General features: G+C 49.6%; 1 protein-coding gene across 13 annotated transcripts in view; it reads left to right on the top strand.

The window, feature by feature from the left end:
• The window catches only part of NDST2 (N-deacetylase and N-sulfotransferase 2), a 254,323-nt gene that overhangs the window by 217,716 nt on the left and 14,378 nt on the right, over positions 1-22,229 (top strand). For all 13 annotated transcript variants that reach the window (XM_090057086.1, XM_090057084.1, XM_090057085.1 and 10 more), the window contains 5 exons: positions 548-1,922; positions 14,675-14,762; positions 15,358-15,512; positions 18,120-18,305; positions 18,993-19,121. In XM_090057086.1, the coding sequence (XP_089913212.1) occupies positions 930-1,922; positions 14,675-14,762; positions 15,358-15,512; positions 18,120-18,305; positions 18,993-19,121 (1,551 nt within the window). In that variant the 5' untranslated portion in view covers positions 548-929. The remainder of the gene's footprint in view (positions 1-547; positions 1,923-14,674; positions 14,763-15,357; positions 15,513-18,119; positions 18,306-18,992; positions 19,122-22,229) is intronic.

The following is a 22,229-nucleotide window of genomic DNA, read 5'->3' as shown; positions in this document are numbered from 1 at the left end:
AGGCTTTGTTCTGAGAGCTCAGGAGATGCAGAGGCTCCCAAAGCCATCAGGGAAGCCACACAAGGCATGGTGTACTAATAGTGGCTATCAGGATGGCATCATTGTAAGGGTCAGGAAGTTGGGAGACCTAGTTGGAACCGAGAAGAAAACCCCATAGAAATCAGAACAGCAGTGTCCCAAAAACATGGGAGGAGTGGGCAATGATTGCATGCCCTTCCCATGTTGGGGAGCACTTCCTATGTTGGTTGTTATGAGAGTGGGTTGTAAAAGGGAGTGTGAAACTAATGTGCTAGTGCTATTGTTTTTGAGAGAGTGAACTGGGTGGAAGGGGATTTCTGCCTTGTATTCAGTTCCCTCAATGGCATAAAAGGTGGGAGGCAAGCGAGAATCCTGCCTGGGAAGGCAGGACCTGGTTATGACTGCTCACTGGCAAGTGCACAGCCATTCCCTGCCTCCGTGCTATTCACACCTGCCATTTTGAGTGCCTGGTCCCTGCTGAGACACTGAGAGCTGTGTTCAGAAGTGACTTTTTCTTTTTCAATTGCAGGGTGCAGACAGGAGGCGTCATGTGAATGACAAGCAGCTGGCTGAGAGCAAGGCTGCCCAGCAGGATTCGTGGCAAGGCTGAGCTCCACGCCCTGGTGCACAGGATGGCAAGCTGATTTGCTCCCGTACACAGGCATTCCATAGCACTGCCCTCCTCCTGAGGCAGTGTGCAGAGGAGCAATGGGAATTGAGAGCCATGGTTACTTGACATAAATGGCAGATCCCTGGGTGTCTAGTCTCATAGCTGCTCGCTTTAGCTTTGCCTCTCTCTGCAGGAACTGTTTCTTTGCAAGCCACCTCTGGGTGCTGCTGCAAGAATACTGGAGACCTCAAGGGCAACTTGGGAGCAACGCTTGAAGAGGGGGTGGGCTGCCCGCCTCACCATGATTCAGCTGTGGAAAGTGGTGCGGCATGTGCGACAGCTGGAGCTCCACAGACTGATTCTGCTGCTCATTGCCTTTAGCCTGGTCTCCATGTGCTTCCTGGCCTATTATGTCACTAACAGTCCCAAGATCAAAGAACCACCGCCCCTGCCCTTCAGTGACTGCAGCAACCAGCACAGGGTCCTGATCCCTCCCCAAGCCAGCTGGAGACTCACCAAATCCGTTGACACCTTGCGCACAGATCCTGTGGTGCTCGTCTTCGTGGAAAGCATTTACTCTCAGCTGGGGCAGGAAATTGTGGCCATCCTGGAATCCAGCCGATTTAAATACAGGACAGAGATTGCCCCTGGCAAGGGGGACATGCCTACCCTGACGGACAAGGACAGGGGCCGCTATGCTCTCATAATCTATGAGAATGTCCTTAAATATGTGAACCTAGATGCTTGGAACCGAGAGTTGCTGGACAAATACTGTGTGGAGTATGGAGTAGGGATTATCGGCTTCTTCAAAGCCAATGAGAACAGCCTGCTCAGTGCTCAGCTAAAGGGTTTCCCCCTCTTCCTACATTCCAACCTGGGACTGCGGGACTATCACATCAACCCCAGTGCTCCCCTGCTCTATGTCACCCGAGCTAATGAGGTAGAGCAGGGACCACTGCCTGGTGATGACTGGACGGTGTTCCAGTCAAACCACAGCACCTATGAGCCCGTGCTGTTGGCCAGCACAAAGTCATCAGAGTCCATTCCTCATCTGGCCACCCACAAAGCACTGCATGCCACTGTGGTGCAGGACTTGGGGCTGCATGATGGGATTCAACGGGTCCTGTTTGGCAATAACCTCAACTTCTGGTTGCATAAGCTCATCTTTGTAGATGCCATTGCCTACCTGACTGGCAAGCGCCTCTGTCTGACACTTGACCGCTATATCCTTGTCGACATCGATGATATATTTGTGGGCAAAGAGGGCACTCGCATGAAAGTGTCGGATGTAGAGGTAAAGCTTGCTAGAATAGCCCAAGGGTGTCAAAACAGAGTCCCTTTGTCCAATCTGGGGCTGCTCTGATGAACAACCAGCAGCCCCAGGATCGCCCCAAATCTGCATGAAACAGAGAAGCTAGCTGCATACTTTTTCATCTTTAATATAGGGTGCAGCTGCTCAGCTCAAAATGGAACATTGAATGTTGGGACATTACATGCCCCCACTCAACCCCAACACCCAGTTTTTCCTCCCACTCACTCACTAAGGCCTTTTGAGGTTTTAGTCTTAGTAGTATAGCTTTGGGGAAGGAACCCCATCCTGGCTTGGACAGAGCCAGACATTTTTATCTGAACTCCTTTAAAGCTGCCTACCTGAGGCTGCTTATGTGTCCCTGTTTCACTTTCAATGCTCGGTTCTCTCTTGAAGCCTCCATTGACTTAACTGTGTGTTCACAAACAGACAGCAGTGCAGTACTGGGCAAGGAGACAGTTTTGTGAAATAGTAAAACAGAAAAAAAACCCTATGAATGTTTTCCCAACTCATCACGTCTCTCCTACCCCACTCCCCACTCCTGGGCAAGAGCTGAGGAAGAATTTCCAGTATTTTAGGGAATTTCATTCTGTCCCTCTTTCCCCTTGGAGTATCTTTTACTCCTGGGATTTCAAACTCCCATACAGTCACACAGGACTGTAAACCAAATAGTCATACAGGAAGAATCCCTGCTTGCCCACATCTCACATAGTATCACCATTACAGGGTCAGTGTATATAAATCCCTACCAAACCATTTTACATCTGTCACAGCTTTTTCTAGATATCAATAACAGACTGCACATGGGGGGTTCAAGTGATCCGTGCACTCTTGTCAACTAATGCCTTGAGGTTTGTACTTAGGATTAGGCCCTGCCCCCACCTGAATGTCTTCCCAGTAACTTCTCACCTTCCCGTCCACCCTGGGAACTGGGTAGGACTACCCCTCTTAAAGTGCAAGATGATATTTGCATAGTTGTTTGGGGTGTACAGTCATCTGTCCTATCCATATGGCTGTAGCTTCCTTTGGCCCCAGTGAAGAAGGGTGAGACTGTAGAGCCCATCTGCCAAGGGGATCTTACTGAAATCATCTGCTTTTTCCAAGTCAGGGAGGTGAACCTCCCTGTCTTCCTCTGGGATTTAGTGTCTGTGTTCCTGCTCATTGTTCCACAGGGCCTCCTGACCTTTTGTCTCTTGATCTCCAGAATATGAAGTTGTCTGTCCTTGTCTGCAAGCCTTTGATACTGCCTCCTACTTCTCTTTACCCACATAAAATCTTTTTGCTTCTTGCTATGGTTTTTCCCCTATGGCTCTTCATTTAGGGTCTCAGCTGGAGTCTGGGCTCTGGCTGATAACTGTACCCCAAGTGCCCTCCCTAGAGATATATTGTTCTTGCCCACATCTGAAGGGAGATTTAATATCAGCCTTAAACTACCTGAAGGGTGGTTCCAAAAAGGATGGAGCTAGGCTGTTCTCAGTGGTAGCAGATGACAGAACAAGGAGTAATGGTCTCAAGTTTCAGTGCAGGAAGTTCAGATTACATATTAGGAAAAACTTTCTCCCTTGGAGGATAATAAAGCACTGGAACAGGCTACCCATATTGGTTTTGGACCCTCCATCCTTGAAGGGTTTTAAGAGAGAGCTAGATAAACTTTGGTTGGAATGATGTAGTTGGGGATGGTCCTGCTTTGTGCAGGGGTTTGGACTAAATGACCTCCTGAGGCCCCTTCCAACCCTAACTTTTATGATTCTATGATCTCTGGGCATTTCACCTCCTCAGACAGTCCTTGGACCTCCTTAGATATGGTTCTTTCATAACTCTGTCTCCTGACATCTGCAGATAAACTGAGCTCCAGTGCTGAGTCCTCATCAGGACATGGATCAAGCATTTGCTTGCCACTTGTCTTGTTTAGCTCTTTGGTGCCCAACCCCTTTTCTCTCCACATTGGTCTTGTTTAACTCTTTGGTGCCTGACCCCTTTTCTCTCCACATTGTTAGACAGCTGTGCATAACTCATTTTTTTTTACCTGTCCTTTCCACCACATAAGAGCACAGACCATATTCCCTCCTGCTTAACCTTTGCTGACATTTGTCAAGTTTAGTACTGTCATCCTGTCGTATGTACATATGTGCCACCACCAGAATGTCAAGGTTCTCAGACTAGTGGCACTGCTGACCCATCTCACTATCTCACCAAATGCACCCTATGCTTTATCTCACCAGGGGCAGAATCCTGCAGTTCTCAGATCAGGACCTGAATCCATCCCCTTAATACCAGCTGAGACCACATCAGCAAGTCCAATTGAGATTAGGCTTTGTAAAGATTCCTTTTGAGGAGCCTGTGCTAACAGCCAGCTAAAGCAATTAAAAAATAACTTGTTCAAAACAAGGTATATTTTATTCCCTCCCCAACAGCATAGTGCACACTGGACCTAGGTATAAAGCAGAAAAGAGCTGTACATGTGTATTCTCTTACCTTCACTGGGCTTGCTCTTCACAGCCAAAGTGGGTCCAGCTTGCTTTTCATCACTGAGTTAGGAAGACCCACCGTATGGTTTGCAGCCTGCTTCTCTGCCTCTGGGATGTGACTCTTCCCCGCTTGCCCACTCTTACTGAAGCACCTTGGGCAGCCTCTCCCACCCAGGGTTTTTTGAAGTTTTAGGCCCTATTTTCAATTGGGGGTATAGCTTTGGGAAAGGAACCCCATCCTAGCCTGGACAGTGCCAGCCTTTGTTATCCTTTGAGGCTTGCCTACCAATGGCTGCTTATCTTGTGTCACTGTTTTACATTCCCTGCTTAGTTTTTTTTACTCTCATGTAGTCTTCTTTGACTTAACTCTGTTCATGGACACCATTACAGGTACAAAAGCAATTGATCAGAGACATCTGTAATATTAATACCAAATATTTAAGCCATTTTCACAATTGGTCATAGTAACCCTAAGTTTGGGGACATTCAGATGTCCTCAGTGAAATCACTTGAACCCTGCCCTGGTCCCAAGCAGGACAGTCTCTCTAGAACTGGGAAAAGTTGGAAGATGCTCTTATCTGTAGAGGGCAGCAATATGGTGAGAAAGAGGAGACAGTTGGTCTGACCAACCCAAACCAGATAATTCCATGAGATGTTTCATTGTGGGTTTTAATGGGATGAAATGGAGAAATAATCTCTAATCAGTAAATGGAGAATCTGAGACAAAGCTGGTAAAGCCCAGATTTATCCACTTAAACGAGGGTCTCTCATTGTAGAGCCAGGAGAGGTTAATGATTTTTTATTATTTTAAAGGGGAAAAAAAACTACATGGATTTGTTGATGGCCTCTTGCTGTGGGGAGTGGAGGATGGGATCTAACAGTGAAAAAACAGCTGGTGTTTTGTTTGGGCTTTTACATGAAAGCTATTTCAAGGACATTATCTCAACGTACAGTTCCTTATCCTGCAGCTTAAATAACTCTGGGCAGGGGGGACAGTTTGGGGAGGGAATGTTGTTTCAAATCCCAAAGATGGCTTTACTGTTGTACTGAGGCCACTTTAATTCACAGATCCCTATTCAAGGGGGTCCACAACCCCAGAGAGAATAGCTAATGGAAGAAGACTGTACATGTCCTTTGGTCATACATTAATCAGCTGTAGGTGGCCTGAAGGGGCTGTGGAGAATGAGAGAGAGGTCAAGAGCTTAATGTTTTGCCATTGTGACCCTTTAGAGGTTAGTAACCTGCAAAAATCATGTAGTCTGTCAGCGAGCACTCCTTGTTAGCGAGGATAAGAGTAGATTTAGGGTGCTTAACCCCAGCCTGCAGGACAGATCTGGCCTCTAGTGTCTTGTCATTCCACCTGCAGAGCTTCCCACAGGCCTGGGCCCTGCATGCTAGATCAAGCACAGAGAGCAGCAGGGGAGCTGATCCTGACACATGGAGCCCAGCAGAGGTGGTGCAAAGTCCTGGGGCCCTGATCTTGGTACATGGGACCAGGTGGGGGTGGTTTGGTTCAGATTGGGGCATGCAGGCTTGATCCTGGGGTGCAGGGTCCAGTCCCACCTGCAGATTGGCCCTGAACCACTCATTTGGTACACAGGGCCAGAAGGTTAGGCCTCCTGGACTAGAACTACAGATGACCTAAATTTTAGTTCGTAGGGCAACTCTGGTAAAGATGGACAGAAAAAAAAGAATTTCAGCAGTTCTCCAAGGATGGTTGTCAGCAAGGTTGGGGCATCTGGGCACTAGACACACTATCCTAGAGGTTGGCCTATCCTAAATTCAGAGTATTTAGCAATTGTCACCCTGATTTCAGCTTCGGGAGAGAGCCAAAAATGACCACTCTCTGTCCTCGCTAGCACTGTCTGACTCTCAGAGCCAGTCTGAGGCCCTCTGCATTTCTCCCTTCTGTTTTTGTGCGTGTATTTCTTCAACATACACTTTCCTGTCTGACTTGACGCTGCTGCTTCTCCATACCCCAGTATGGAGGACATTCCCCCTGTCTGCTTTCAAGCTGCCATTTCTCTGTTGCTGCTTTTTTCTCCTTTTTTTAGTACAGCCTTGGGGGAGGTTCAAGATTTGTGCTAACCAGTAAAAATCACTGTAAGCTGTATGAAGTGAAACATTGTGTGCCTAATATGAGCTGAGCCCATAAAGGACAGCTCAGCTACGCAACTCTGATGTCAAGAGCATCATACCATAGAGAAAAGAGTTAGCAGTTCAAATAGCAAGCTAAACAAGATAGGCTGTAACTCCTCACCCCACACTAGAATTCATAACCCCCCCCAGTTAAGGGGGATATCATCTGTGCACCAGCTTGTCTGAGTTCATCACGATTGTAAATGCTTCTGCCAAACCAGCAGTGGAAATATGTGAGCTTTTTTAGTTCTGTCACACCAGACTGGTAACTTTTCTTTTACTTACTTCCAGTATGTGCTTTACAGTAAATATATAGGGTCATCAGAGGTTTTTAAGCTCCAGTTGTGAGAGGCAACCCATTGCAGGTCCAAGTGAGGGAATTTAAATACCATTTTTGATAGTGTCCATGAGTTGGGGAGTTGGAATTAGGTGTCCATCATTTGGGTCACTGCTGATTGGTGGGGCTAAGTTAAAAACTGGAATGACACCTGTAGTCCAGAGTCCTTGTCTACCAGAGCAAGCAGAAGATAGGTCCAAATTTGACTGGGGTGACAGGTGAGCAGCAGTGAGAACAGCTCCTTTCTGAAACGGGAGACTAAGTCCCATCTCTTTCTCCTTGTGCTAGCCTTGCTGTGCTCCTTGTTAAAGTCCAGGGAGGGACTCTTAATCAATTAAAGGGCAGGACTCTCTCAGGGTGGAGATGACTGAAGGATTCCAGTTTGTGATACTCAGAACTACCTGAGGAATGGGTAGGGGAAAAGGATTTTGTGCTTACGCTTCCTTGAGGATAGGTGAGGAACAAGCTCTAAGTCTACTGCGGCAGGCTGAGGCCAGTGCCATGAAAGTAACTGGCATTTCCTAAGCGCAGGAAGCTGAGGGGCTGCTTACAAGTGTGTGATCACTTCGTATTTCAGCTCAGGGCAGTCTAGTTTCTGGGCAGCTGGGGGCTGCATGCAGAATAGGTTGCAGACCTGGGGGCCACGTACCAAGGATTCTGCACCCCTGACCACACACGTAGCTCCCCTCTGCCATGTTCATGGCTCTGTCCAGCTGCTGACCCACACATGGGCTACCCACATTGTAATGCAGGCAGCCCAGCTCCCTCCTTTAGTGAGGGCACATAGCACAGGCAGCCTGGTCCCCTCTGGCCACACCAGGAGCAGGGCCAGGTACCAAGAAGCTAGAAAAAGAAGTGGAAACTTGGAGACCTGGTCACAAGCCACCACCTCTGCTGCAAGAGCAATGGGCAGAGTGGCAGTTAGGCAGGAGCCCATGGTCTGCATGTTAACCCCTTGCAGGGCACCAGTTGAACAGCCCTGTCTTAGCTGATATCTTATTTTGCCTTTCTCCAGCACCTTCCCTCCCAAAAGTACTTGACAGATGAACTGTGCTTCACACTACTACTATGGAGTGAGATGCGGCCTCACTTTTGTCCCATTTGCAGAGGGGGAAACTCAGACAGAGTGAAACCAAATGCATGTTGAGAACCAAGTGGGCAGCATGACTGGGAATACAACCAAAGTCTCCTGACTGCCAGTCCCCACACTTCCTTCATCCCGTTACTGCTGTTAGAAGTACCATATCCCTCTCCATGCATGTATTACCTCACATGACTAGGGCCCCCTCACCTATTTGTGTTAATACCCTAGGAAAAATTTGACATGCAGTTTATTAAAGGCATTTCCTCTGCAGCCTTTGTTTAACTCCCACCATCTCCCTTACCCCATGTAAGGGGGAAAATGATGTCAATCTGAACCTACATTGTGCTGCTTCCTGAGCGGGCCGTAAGGAAGGACCAAGGGTCAGCACAAGGTCTAGCACATCATTAACAGCAAAGCTGCCAAGAAAGCAATCTGACAAACGCTCCATAGTCTCAGAGTTTCTGGGCTCCCTCAGCCCCACCTCTTCCCTGGGGTCCCTCTCTGTAAACAATAGAATTGCCTGCTGTGAAACCGGGTTGTTTAGGATTTATCAGCTGACAGATGTGTTGTCATAGTAACCCAAGCCAGGCTTTAAATCCCCCTCAGTGCAGAGGAATGTTAAGCCTCTTAGCCTCTGTCTCTTCTTGCTCACCTTCACAGAAAACTTGAGGAGCTGGAGCTGCCTTGCAGTAGAACAGAAAAAAGTAAAGAGGCCTGCAAGCCTCTGGAGATGCTAAAAGAATGTGAAGCTTTTCACATCTAAGTTATCAATGGAGGTACAACCATGTGGCACAGGGCATCTTCCACAGTGCCTGCCCCACCTCTTGTGTAACACCAATGTTTTGGGGCACTGAGTGCTGCAGTGTCCTGTGTGTAACAAGGCAAAGGTCTCAAATCTAATTCCTGATGAACTGCAGGTATGCATCTCTGACCTGGCATGGAAGGGGTAGGGACAAGTTACACATAAGCCCATTTAAGTAATCAGAAACTGGTTTAAACTTGTAACAGAACAGAAGTTCAGTTCACATAAACCAGTTTCAAAATGGCTAAAACTGGTTTAAGATAAATCTGGTTGAATGTAGCACCAGACTTAACTGATTGAGGTCAAACTGGCTTATGGAACTTCTGTCCCAGACCCTTTCCTTGCTCAAGTTAAATCAGAGTCTCCCAGCATCCCAGCATGCTTTGGGGCCCTGGGCTGGGTTGTGCAGGGCTGGCCCTGCCCCTGTGCTCTATAGCTGGAGCAGTGAGAGCTGGCTTGGGGGGGAGTGGGGAAACCTGGCTGGGGACCATACCTGGGTCTGCCTGGTGGGGGTCTGGGGCAAGGCAGGGCAACAGGCAGAGAGGAACTGTCCCCCCAGGCAAACCCCAGCTGGGTCTGGGGTCTGGGAGGGGCTTTAATCCCCCAAGCCCCAGCTCAGTGTGCTGCCCACATCCCCTGCTCTCTGCTGAAGGAGGGTGTGGGGCACAGGCAGGCAACAGCCTGAGAGGGACTGCCTCCCATCCCAAGGCAAACCCTGGATGGGGTCTGGGAGGGGCTTTAATCCCCCCTTCCCCAGTTCAGTGTGCTGGCATCAATCCCTGCAGGACTAGACAGTGAGGTGGGATGTGTTGGCAAAGACCTGGCACAATCATCACATGTATGTGCTAGAGACAGAGGAACAGGAGAGGGTTGCAGGCAGCTTGAGCTAGTGACACCAAAGAAAGCAGAGAACTACATTTGCATTATAAAGCAAAACCTGTAAAAGATGGGAGACTGGAATACGTTAAGCAAGAACTTTGTAAATACCTGCTGTAAGGAAACAGTCTGCCCTCCAGATTAAGTAACATTCACGCTAGGCTTTCTTTTGTCTTTTTGGTTTATTACATTCCATTTTAAGTTAGACTAAGCTGTGTGTGTTCCCACTGTGTTTTACTGGGCTGTATCTTAGCTTAGGTGAAGGTTTTTGGTTGTTCTGTCTTGTGCTTGAGGTTGCATGCTTGCTGGTTCAAGCTTTTACAAATTCAATGCCATTACCTTCCACCTACCCCCTGTCCTCAATCTGGCAATAGCTGCCCCCCCACCACTTGAGCAGGGAGGTCCCCCCCACCTGCATACCTAGGCTGGGGTCCCCACCCTCCAGCTAACCTGGGCTTGTGCTCAGCCAGCCCTGCCTCCTCTGGAGCAGGGGTTGGGGGGAGGGGGAAATACCTTGTAGGGCTTCTGTCTTCCCTTCTCTTTCGCAGTGGTTGGCAGGCATTCTCTAATATCCCCCAGCTTCTGGCTTGAGCCACGGCAGGCATGTGGCTGCATTTCCTGCATCAGAAGTGAAGGTCTGTTCATTTCCTTATTGGTTCAATGTGCTCAGTTTAGACTAACCTGCAAAGACTGAAATGATTTAGCCTTCAACTTTTTGACTGTCTGTACTTAGCCCTGGTGATTGCGTCCAGCCCAATGGTGACAAATGTTCACAGGGCATTGTCTGTTCTGTACCTTGTGGGGGACATAAGCCACCAGGTCTCTCAGCGTGACACCTGCCCCAAGCGTGCATTAATCGTAAGTTCCAAAAAATACCACATACTGGTTTTTCTTCAAAATATCTCTGGCTTTGTGGGAATGAGGGTGGCCTCATTTTCTGTATGGTGGTGTTGGGCACATATTCTTCAGTGTAGCCCTACTCCTCATCCCAGGCTAATTCTGCCTTTGCTATAAGGCATGAGAGAATGTATGGGTCTGGCCTTTCTCACTGGAGAAGCTGGGTTTAATGGGGACTCTTGGACAGGTTGAAACCCATTCTTGGCCCCCTGGAGATAAGTGAGCTGACATTGTTTGGCACCCTGCTGTGCATCTGCAGTTGGCACTAGGCCCTTGTTTTCTCATACCCCCTTATAGTGCCTACCTTGAGCCATGCGTATAAGAAACAGGAGAAGAAATGTTCAGCACAGTGAATGCAGTTAATGAGTTGGCACTAATTAGTTGCACAGGTTGGCTTAAACAGCTTCTGACTTTTTCTACGACTTGCCCTCACTTTCCAAAGGCAGGTGCATGGCCTGGAGATGGAGGAGGGAGGTGATGATCATATGAGCTCCTGGGTTAATGCTGTAGGGAAATCGTGATGGACACTCCTTTGAAATACTTTTAATTGCAGTGATTTGTGCTTATGTCCTTTGGTAACTGAATGAGCAGTATAGCATAAAGCTGGTCTCCTTGTGGTATAGGGTTGTGTGATCATGGCTGTTGCTCTCACAAATGTGTCCAAACAATGCCTGTATAGAGTGGGCCACACAGGGGCTGCCCTAAGGTGCTATCCTGTGCCTTGAGGAATTTGATAAATGCAGCTGATTCAGGAAGCTCTTCTGTGCTCCAGTGGTCCAGGAAGAGACTGGGTGCATACTGCAGGTGGTTTCCTAGCCCTGCAGTATCTAACCCAGGTCTGTCATTGCTAGGTCATCACCTTCACATTGCTGCAATCACTGAGCCCTCACTTCTTAGAAAAGCTATTAAAATGCAAATAACTGTCTGGGCCATGGCCACCTCCCTCCCTCACCAGGCAGTTCCTGATTTACCTGCAGCCAATGCTCCTGCCAGGTCCTTGCTTGATTAAAAATGGCTCTGAAAGGCAGCTGCATTACTGTTGTTTTCCTCAAGGCTGGGCAGGGTCTCAGTGTGGGGGTTTGGAGGTACTCTCCACCCAAGGTGTTTGATTGGAATTGGGTTGTAGCCTACTGTTTGTGACATGTATCTCTCTATTATGGGTTGCATTTCTGTCTGTCGCCTTGTCCCTCTCTTGCTGCTCATTTTCCATGCTGCTAACCTACTGGAAATCTGGCAGAAAGCTGTCTTCTTGCTATCATAACTATTTAGGGTATTCAGGGGTAATACAGAAAAGCAAGGAAGAGCCTCATGTTTTGAACCTGAAGGTTTCCTGACTTATCTGGGATGCCATCTCCCCTCAGTTTCCCTCCAGAGGCATGTGCCTTCAAAAAAGAAAAAGGTTTTTGGAGCTTTCATACAAGACAAGATCAGGGAGATATACTAGGGCAGGGGTAGTCAACCTGTGGCAGAGGCAGCCTCTCTACGTAGCACAGGGGCAGGCAATTATTTTGGGCAGAGGGCCACTTACCGAGTTTTGGCAAGCTGTTGAGGGCTGCGTAGGTAGCCCCGCCTCTTGACAGGGGCCCCACCCCCTTGTCAACCGGAAATCCTGCCCCTAACCTCTGGTTTTTGCCACTGGAAGTCCCTCTCTTTGCCCCAGTAAGTACTCCTTTGGGGAAAAGGGTTTGTCATCTTAGAAGGGGGGGAGGGAGGGAGAACAAATAACATACTAAAAATCAAAGGCCCATAATCATATATTTTAAACTAATTTAAAAAAAATATTTTTGTCCTGATTTTGATGTGTTTGTGCTGTATATGTAGAAGTGATTGCATAATAGATCAAAATGTAGTCTTACTCTTTTATAGTGTGTGGGGTGTGCAGGGATGTCGGGGTATGGGTGGGTGGGTGGGTGTATGGATGTGTGTGGGTACGGTATTTGTGGGGTGTGTGATTGTGTGTAGGAGAGGATGTGGCTGTGGGGTTTGCAGGAAGGATGTGAGGGTATGTGGGGTGTGCATGGGAGCCTCCCCCCCCCCCCGCATGCACCCCCTTGAATTGGTCAACATCTGCCCTGCAACAGCCAGAGCCCAAGCACCTTGCAGCACCTCCCTGCCACCATGAACAGCACACAGCCTCAGTGCACCCGATGCCTGCTTTGCACTGCCTGGTCACATGCAGCCATAGTGGTGGGGACAAGCACGTGCAGCTGCAACCCTGCGTGCCCAAGCTCTGGGCTTGCCTGTTGGGGCTGAGTGGCGGCAGCAGCAGCTGGGCAGAAACTGCTGCTCAGTGCAGGAGAAAGTGGCCCCTCCCCATTGCTGCCGCTGGACATTTTTTTGCTGCGGCTGCCTGGAGCCCACACTGTGCTAGGCTGCAATGTGTCTGCTTCACTGCCACCTGTGAGCTGCCCTGCAGCTGCTCCACACTGTCACTGCTGTTACACTGGGCAGCCCAGAAGCGGGGGTGAAGGAGCTGCACCACACCCTAACATAGTGCAGGCTCCAGGTGGCTGCAGCAAAAACTGCCCAGAGGCAGCAAGTGGGAAGGAGCCACTTTCCCCTGCACCAAGCAGCAGTTTCTGCCCAGCTGCTGCTGCTCAGCCTCAGTGGGCAAGCCTGGAGCCAGCACAGGGCCCAGGCACAACAGCGGCAGCGCGGGACAAACTGCTGCTCAGCACAGGGGAAAAACAGCCCCTCCACCTTCCGCTACCAGTGTTTCCTGGTGCAGCCACTTGGAGCCAATGTAGGGCTGCCCTGTGTCTGCTCTGTGCTGCCACCACTGCCCCACAGAGCAGCCCAGAGGCAGTGGTGATGCCAGAGGCAGCAGAGTACCAGCTCAGGGATCCAGCCTCGCTTCCAAATGCTCCAGGATCACACACCGGTGCCAGACTTGAGCAGGATCTCCATATGAGATGCAGGACAGATGGGCAAGCGCAGTGTGTGTGAGGTCGGGGCTGGCTCCTGTCATCTTTGACAGCCAGCCAGAGGCAGATAAATATTAATTTTCTAAATTTTTTAGGGGCTCCGCCGGCTGGATAGAATGGTCTGGCAGGTCAGATTCGGCCTACGGGTTGTATTTTGCCCACCCATGATATAGCATGTAGCAGATTAGGAAGGAAGCAGGGAGAACGACAGGAGATCAGGCAGGGAGAAGAGAGCAGAGCAACAGATCAAGCAGAGAAGGGTTTGTAGCTGTACTTGGGGAAGATACAGGGCTTACCTTGTGGCATGCCTGCTAAAAAGGTTGGCCCCTTGTTGTCCCAGGGGCAGGGGTGGCAAACCTACATGCTGCAAGTGGTACAGGCAGATTGCATGTGGATTGCGCATGGCAGACTGGGGAGGGGAGAGGCAGCGCAGTGGCAGATAGGGTAGGGAGCAGAAAAAAGAGCAACAGCCTGGGCAGGGAGCAGAAAGCAAAGCAGCAGGTCAAGCAGATGAAGTGGACCGGAGTGGCACTTGGTGAATATGTCAGGCTAATTTGTGGCACAGCTGCAAAAAAGGTTTTGGTCCCCCTAGGGCAACCCAGGGAACCCTGCCCGGGCAGTTCTGGGAGCTCTGATTGGCTCTTTGAAGGATTCAATTAATTTTCTCTCTCTCCTTGTTCACTATTTGGTCTCAAACCCTCACCCATCAGGAGACTGCTATTCCTTAGATTGCAGCCCCAGGGAGCAAGGAAGAACTCAGCCTGGTCCCAGCCAGCAGTGGAAGTGAGGGGGACCTTGATGTTGGGACAGGAAAGCTTAAGGAGCTGCTGCTAGGAGATGTTATTTACTGCCCCACTCTGTCTCAGGATTTGCTGTCCATGTCAGTGATTTTTGAGAATATGAATAAAAGGGAGTGATTGTGGCTCTTGAGGTGACCCTTTCACTCAGCAAGGCAAAACTTCTTACTGTAAAGACTGGAGCTCAGGCCTGTGTGGAGGTTGTGTGGAAGCTCTTTCGGGGAGCACATTAGGAGGAGGTCCCTCTGTAGCATGGCCCTACTCTGCAGAGTATGGTGCCCTGCCACTGACCTCCACAGGGTGTCTGTGCTGTCTCTTCCCCTTCCAGAACTGAACTGGAAACCAGGAAAGTGCAGAGAGATGTGATGGAGGAATGGGATATGAACCCTTCCTTTTTCCCTTCATTCCAACAGGCTCTACTGAATACTCAGAACAAGCTGAGAACTTTAGTGCCCAATTTCACCTTCAACCTGGGCTTCTCTGGGAAATTCTACCACACAGGTAAGCTCTTAGCAGCTGCTTTGCATTCCCCTTTTTCTGTCTTGTCTCCAGGGATGGCTCCCCAGCAGTATATCATAGGCTTTGGAAACAGCCTGTGGTTCTCAGTCAGGGTCTGTCTGATTAGGTCCATTTCTTCTAGCACTGATTCTCAACCAAGGTGCCATGGCACCCTGGGGTGCCATGAAATCCTTTCAAGGGTGCTACAGGGTGCCACACAATGTTAGTGCTTAAGTGTGCAAACATGATTTACAAGATAAACAACATTTCAAACAGGAATCCACAGTGTTAAAAGCTTTCTGACCTGGTATGGTCTTTCTGAGTTCTTTGCAGCAGGTGATTTACTCTATTATTCTTCTGTAGTCAAAAATGGAACAACCAAGAGCTGGCATTTTCCTAGGAGTGCTTTGAGTCTAAGGAGATTGAGAACCACTGTGTTAGGATCTGCTGACCAAACATGGTGGGGCTGCCTCTAGCAGCATGTTGCAGTGCTAGCAGGTCCATGGTTACCCTGTTTGTGTTTGTAACTAGCTAGAAATTTCATGTTAAATGTAGCATCTCTCTCCCTTCTGGTTTTCCCATCTTCTCCTCCCTGCAGGTACGAATGAGGAAGATGAAGGGGATGACATGCTGCTCCAACACCGGAAGGAGTTCTGGTGGTTCCCTCATATGTGGAGTCACATGCAGCCTCACCTCTTCCATAATGTCACCGTGCTGGCTGAGCAGATGAAGCTCAACAAGCAGTTTGCGCTGGTAAGTGGGGTGAGCCACCAGCTTGACCTCTCAGAACATTGGCCTGAGTTGAAAGATCCCAAAATGTTCCTTCTTTGGGGCACATATTGAGATCCTGCTCAAGTCTGGCACCAGTGTGTGATCCTGGGGCATTTGGGAGCTGAGGTTGGATCCCTCAGCTGGTGCTCTACTCCCACTCCTGGAAACATTATCCATTCAACTTGCAGGAAGTTTGCTTGCTGGCACCCATTCCAGAGCACAGGTCATGACACACTTGTGTGCTGGGGTTTTACATTCATTCTGGCTTTACAATCCAGTTCAAATGGCTGTAGACTCTGAATGTGAGGAAGCATTTTCTGCTCCATCTCAGTTAGCTCAATGAGATTTCTAAGGGAGTCACCTGATCAGCACCATTAGGATGCTTCAGGCAGAAACACATGGAGGACTTTGACTTCCCAATGCAATGCTAGAGAGAATCTCTTTTCTGAGAAAAATAGGGAATCTCCCCTCTCTCCTTCCCCATTGTCAGGTAAAAGAGGAAGAAATGTGCAATGCATAGGGTTAAGCATTGTCCGCACATTCCTTTGAAAGCAAGCATTTCTTCAGTGTGCACTGGCCCAGTTGGCTGTAATCCCCTCTGGAACAGGAGTCTGTTATTTCATGCCCATGTGACCTCTCAACCCCGCAAAGCTCCAGTGCACCAGAAATGACACAAGCACAATTGTCTCCTTTTTTTCTGCATAATTACCAGGGCAGTCCCTTGCAAAGAGATTCAAAACAGACAGAGTGATGGGAATGACAGGTCTGTCACTCCATCAAGATGCTCTGGTTTCACTGTCAGCCATCAGGGCAAAGCTGTCATTATTCCCATTATCACCAGAGCCTGTCAATGGCATTAGAGCCGTGAAATGCAGATATTGCCTTCTATTTTAATATAGGGTGTGGATCTGGGGCTCAGAGCCAAATAATATGTCTCTCACTTCCTGTCTGCTCTCCCAGGCATTACCCTCCCCCAGACAGATCCCAGCTGTTGTCTTCCTTGCCCTTCACATCTGTTAGGGGAAGCTTTGTCTTGCTGCTCTGGTGATTCTATCCTGGGCTTTGTGGGATCAGGATTTGCCACAGCAGCAGCATTGGTGGCTGGGCCATTGTAGTCACTGGGACTGACATCAGGCTTTTAAATCAGTGCTGTTTGTCTGACCCCCTTATATAAGATTCCTTTTTAGCGGCTGTCCCAGTTTGCGGCACACCCTATTTGATGGATAAGCACTCTTTCCTGCCCATGTGCGTAGATTTGTTGTGGAGGAGGAGCATGTAGCACCCAAAACTTTCCATTTCAGTGAGATTCACTGGCAGTGTTATCCCTGGTTCCTTGCTGCATGTAGGCACTACTGCTAGCATGAGTCTCATCAGGGCCAACAGGAGATTAAATAAATACAAAGTGATAATAATAGAAAAATAGGGCTGGAAGGGTACTCAGGACATCATCTAGTCCAGCCCCCTGATCATGACAGGATCATCCCTGTTTAAACCATTCCAGACAAGTGTTTATTTAATGTGCTTTTAAAAGCTTGCAGTGATGGAGATCACAGCCTCTGTAGGCAATCAGTTCCATTGCTGGACCACCCTCAGAGTGAGGGAATTCTTCCTAATATTCAATTTAAATTTTCCGTGTTGGAATTTAAACTTACTTCTCATCCTGTCCCCTGTGGCCACAGAGAATATTTATATCCATCTTCTTTATCATATACACCCCTCAGGTAATTGAAGACTTATCAAATCTCCTCCGTCTTCTCTTGACTAGACTAACTCATCCCTTCCTACCTTTGTTCATAAGTCAGGTTACCCAGACTGCTAGTCATTTTTGTTGCTTTCTGTTACAGCAGGAGTGTCAAACATTCAGCTCCTGGGCCAGATTCAGCCCACAGAACTGTATGGTTTGGTCAGTGGGTCACTGGACTGACACTACGCCCCAGCCTAAAGCTCTTCATGCAGCGTACAGACAGGAACCAGCACTCTGCACCCTGCACACATTACAGGGAGTCGGTCTGGGGCATACACTGCATGGGTTGTGCTGCTGGACCAGCCCTGTGCACTGGCTCTGGGACCAGTCCTACCCAGGCTGTGCTGGAATCAGCATGCAGGGCTACTCCAGTGGGATGCCACATGCAGCACATACCCCATACCAGCCCCCTATGCCACCTGCAGCACACAGCATGTGGCACGCACCAGCCCTGGGGCTTGCTGTGCATGTGGCACATGGGGCCAGCTCATGGCATGCAGTGGTATGCAGGCAATTCAGGGCAGGAGCTGTATGCGGCACTTGTGCTGCCTGTGCCACCAGCAGCATGCACCTTGCACTGACCCCATGTGCCAAGTGCACAGGGACCCCAGGGCCAGCACATGCAACACTTGGGCTGGACTTGGCACCTCAGGCGCTACACAGGGGTCAATCCCAGTCTGGCTTGCAGAGTGACCCAGCAACCCTCAGCCAGTCCCTAGGGCCAGATGAACTTGACACCCTTGTGCTAGACTCTTCCCAATCTGTCTATGCCTCTCTTGCCAGAACTGAGCACCACGCTTCAGGTGAGGTTCCCCTCAATGCTGATAATGCTGTTCTGCCCACAGGAGCATGGGATCCCCACAGACTTGGGCTATGCTGTGGCCCCCCATCATTCTGGGGTTTATCCTGTCCACACACAGCTCTACGAGGCCTGGAAATCTATCTGGGGCATCCAGGTGACCAGCACTGAGGAGTATCCACACCTGCGGCCTGCCCGGTACCGTCGAGGGTTCATCCACAATGGAATCATGGTGAGTGAGTTCCCCCCTGCAAGAGTGAAGGCCCTAAAAGACCCCTAGATTAGGCATGCTGGGAGCAGTCAGCTGAGGGGTGGTTTCTAAGTGACCAGCATGGGGAGCTCATCCCAGTGTTCTGAATTCTGGACCATCCCAAACCCACAGATCACAAATGAAGGAGAACTTGGGTAAAAACCCAGTTGTTTGTTTCTTAGATCGAGTCAGCACTGAGCAGAGTCTATATGCTGTGAGCTGGTAAGAATGAAGGCTCCTGAGTGCCTGTGCGCTTCTAAAAATCCACATGAAAGAGCATGCAAAAGCTCTGTCTCTGCAGGAGCAAGCAGCAGGTGGTGCTTTTTGGACACAAGTGCTTTTCCTGAGGAGGAATGTCTGCAGCCAGCCCAATTTCAGCATCTGTCCTGAGCTGCCTTTCAGATGGGGCAGGTCAGCAGCTGGGGGGTGCAACATGGAGAGCCAAGCACAGCAGAGCTGTACTGCTATCTTGTTAATCCCCCTGTATCATTGTCTAGGGCTGGTCAAGCATGTAGCTAATTGGAATGTCCAAGTCCTCCAAACTGGTGATACTGGGTCCCATGCTGTCACCCTGTCATTCCACAGGGTACTGCCTTGATGCTCCTCAGGACTCAGTGCACATGCACACTCTGCTTCCTCTCTCACTTTCTCTCTCTGTGGCTCATCTAGGTGCTGCCTCGACAGACCTGTGGTCTTTTCACTCACACCATCTTCTACAATGAATATCCTGGTGGCTCTAAGGAGTTGGACAAAAGCATTCGTGGTGGTGAACTCTTTCTGACAGTGCTCTTGAACCCAGTAAGTTCAACCCCCAGTGAGGGACACCAGGACAGAGGATGAGAGAGGAAAAGGGATGAGTTCCCAGCCTGCTGCCTTTGCCCATGGCTTTGCCTGAAAGGGCTGGTACCTGCTTGGTGCCCAGAGGGAGTCTGAGGCTAAAAGCCCAGCAAGGAAATTCGGATAGACTGCATAGCCTGAAAAAAAAAAAAAAAACCTGGATCCTGGATGCATGGAGATTCTTGGCAAACTATGTTGCACTGTCATCATCTCCTAGCAGTTTGTATCAAGTAGAAACTCAGCAAGCACAGCCTTCCCCAGGCATGCAGGGCAATATGTAGAGCAGCCAGACACTAGGTGGGTGTTAGCTTTGTGGGAGTCGTCACCAGCCTGATGCCTGAGCCAAGGGGGAGGTGTTTTTGGCTCCCTCTATTCTGTGCACATCTGGCTGGTCCCCAGGCATGGTGATGATGAGTCCTGCCTCAAAGAATCATCTCCTGAGCATTTGTTGCTACAGAACTTCCCCTCCCCCCAGCATTTTCATTTTGGACTTGCCTGAAACCATTATAGATGTTTCTCCTGTGATGCTCTGTCATCCCTGAGGCAATCTGGGCCTGACACAGCTGTTTCTCCTCCCCACAGACCTTGCCCAGCTCCAGGAAACTACTGAGCAGGAGGCTCCCTTAAGCCGTCTTCAGCCTCTCTTCAGTTTCTGTTGTGGACTGAGGGGCTGGGGGCCTTGCCCACTTCCACCCAGCTAACGCTGGAGAACGGAGCTATGTGGCAGTGGGCTCGGGCTACCACAGAGGGGTTGGACTGATGCCAGTTGGAGCTCAGCACTGTTGGCAGCCCAGCCCCTCTACTTATTACATTTACTTCTATTCTGTCCCTTCTCTTTCCTGCTGTGTAATGCTGCTTTGGTGCTTGAGATGGTGCTAAATACTTAGGGCGCACTCTGGGTGCTTGAACTCAGCACACTATAACCATGACAGAGGACAGGAACCATGTTGTTGCATGTCAGTTTGTGACCCCTAGTAGGGAATTTAACTGTTTGTGCAACCCATTGGTCAGTGTGTTGTGCTTTGTTTTGTGTGTCTCATCTGCAGAGGACATGGGTTTGTTGCAGCCTGTGGCAAAAAAGTTTGGGTCTTTAGTTCTGGCAGTAGGGCTTCAAGTTCTCTAGTTCTAGAGGTTCCTGGTTCAATTCTCTAGAGTCAGCCAAGATGGAGGCCATAACCTTTACACAAACTGCAACCAGCAAATCCACCCTGTGCTTTTGGTTGTCACATCTGCTCTTATCAGTAGCTTTCAATTGAAAACAAAGTACAAACTGAACCCAAGAGGAAACTTGTGTTGCATTATGTACCCACTGGTCAGAGGCATCACTCTGGACAAGTGGAGAGAACAGCACAGCTCCATGTTTCACTTGGAGGCTGGGATTTTCAGACCCCCTGGTTCTTTGCAAAAGCAGAATCCATCCCCTGCCTCCAAAAGCCCCACTTTGCTACAGCCAGGTCTTGAACACCCTCTGCAGAGACTGCTAGTGAAACTGCCCCCTGCCCAAAGCAAGCTCTTTTAGACTCCGTTTTGTCTTTCTTCTGTGACTTGTGTTTGCACTTTCATTTCCTCTGGCCAGCTGAGTGTTTCTCCAGTGAACAGTGGAAAGCTTGCATGCTAAGGCCATCCTTGTTGATCCTGTTTACAGAGTGTCTCAATCCTCCCAGCACAGGGCCCTGCACTCCTCTCCAGCCAATAAAGCCATCCACAGTCGATAGAAAGCTGGCCAGCCACCATCCCCTGGCAGTGATCCGTAGCAGGCTTGGGGCACAGGCTCTTTTCAGGGCTCTTTGGTGCTTCCAGCCTGCTGTGAGCGTGGGTACACATGCTGGAGTCTCCAGGTCTGTGTGTGATTAACTCTGCAGTGTAAACAGATGATGTTTGAACTTCTGACTAGTGAGTGAGCCCTTATGTCAGCCAGGAGAATAGCTGCTTATGTCTCAGTTTGCAGGCTGCCACGTGCCTCGGCTCTGTTTACCAGAAGCAGAGAGGGGGGATGTTTCTAAGTGCTTCTCACAGGCTCTTCTGTTCACGCCACATGCTAGGCCATGCCCACAGATGTCTGTTTTATGTTCCAAAGACTCTTTAGCCCTCCCTTATTCTTTGAACGTTCAGCTTCTCTGCCCTTCCCTCCCAGCTCCCTGTCAGTGTTAAATACAGGAAATCAGGCCATGCTGAAAAAAAAGGGGGTCTACTCCCAGGCTAGTCAGGGGTCAATTAAGGGACAGGGTACAGCAGCAGGATTGCTCAAGACTATGTTGTCAAGACTAGTCATGGCCAGGCAGGTCAGGCCACCAAAGGTAATTTGAAACTTCCCTTCTTTGTGCTAGGGAGAGTCATCAAAAGGCCCTGCAATTCCCCTTGCTTGGGGCAAGGGTGTTCCCAGTACTGGTCTGTAGATTTTAATGGAGGTCCTACACCTAATCCGTTGCATGCACCCAGGAGGTTCTTAGAGCAAGGGGATGGTGTGAGAGCCACCCTCCTCCAACAGGCGCCATGTGCCAGTGGAGGGAAAGGGGGTCCATGTGCCTCACTCTGTGTGCTAGCTCCCCTGGTGGTGGAGGGAAGGGATTCCTAACGATGCCTTGACAGGGACTTCTGCATCCCACATCCCACTCCTCGCACCAGCACCTGCCAAATGAGGGCAAAAGTCTTGATATGAGCTGCACTCCAGCTGTTTGTCTGCCCAGCCCTGTGGGGGGTGGGAGGTTGGAGTGGGTGCCCTTCCCTTCCTCTTCCCTACTGTTGACCTTGGCACAGCTATTGTCCTGTCCTTCTTGCACAAGGCTGCGCTGCACACAGTGTGAAAGACAGCTGCCACCTCCCATCCCGTGTTCAGAGGCAGATGGATGCGATGGATCTTCAGTTGCACTCCTGCGTTTTTTTCTTCCTGTTTGCTCTTCCTACCCTTCTGCAGTCCCTTGCCATGGCCTCTCTGCCTATCTAGCTGGCCCCAGTGTCAGCATGTCTCACTGCCAGGAGGGAGTTCATGTTTGTAGGTTAGTGCTTTGCAGCTTGAATGAGCAGAGCTCCAGAGAGGCTAAGGATCCAGTGCACAGAGGGAGGCAGGTG

This window comes from Crocodylus siamensis, chromosome 7 (genome assembly GCF_052110815.1).
Source record: "Crocodylus siamensis isolate JL-2025a chromosome 7, ASM5211081v1, whole genome shotgun sequence".
NCBI lineage: Eukaryota > Metazoa > Chordata > Crocodylia > Crocodylidae > Crocodylus > Crocodylus siamensis.
Note: the sequence above shows the minus strand (reverse complement) of the source record. Positions and strands in the feature narration are given on the sequence as shown.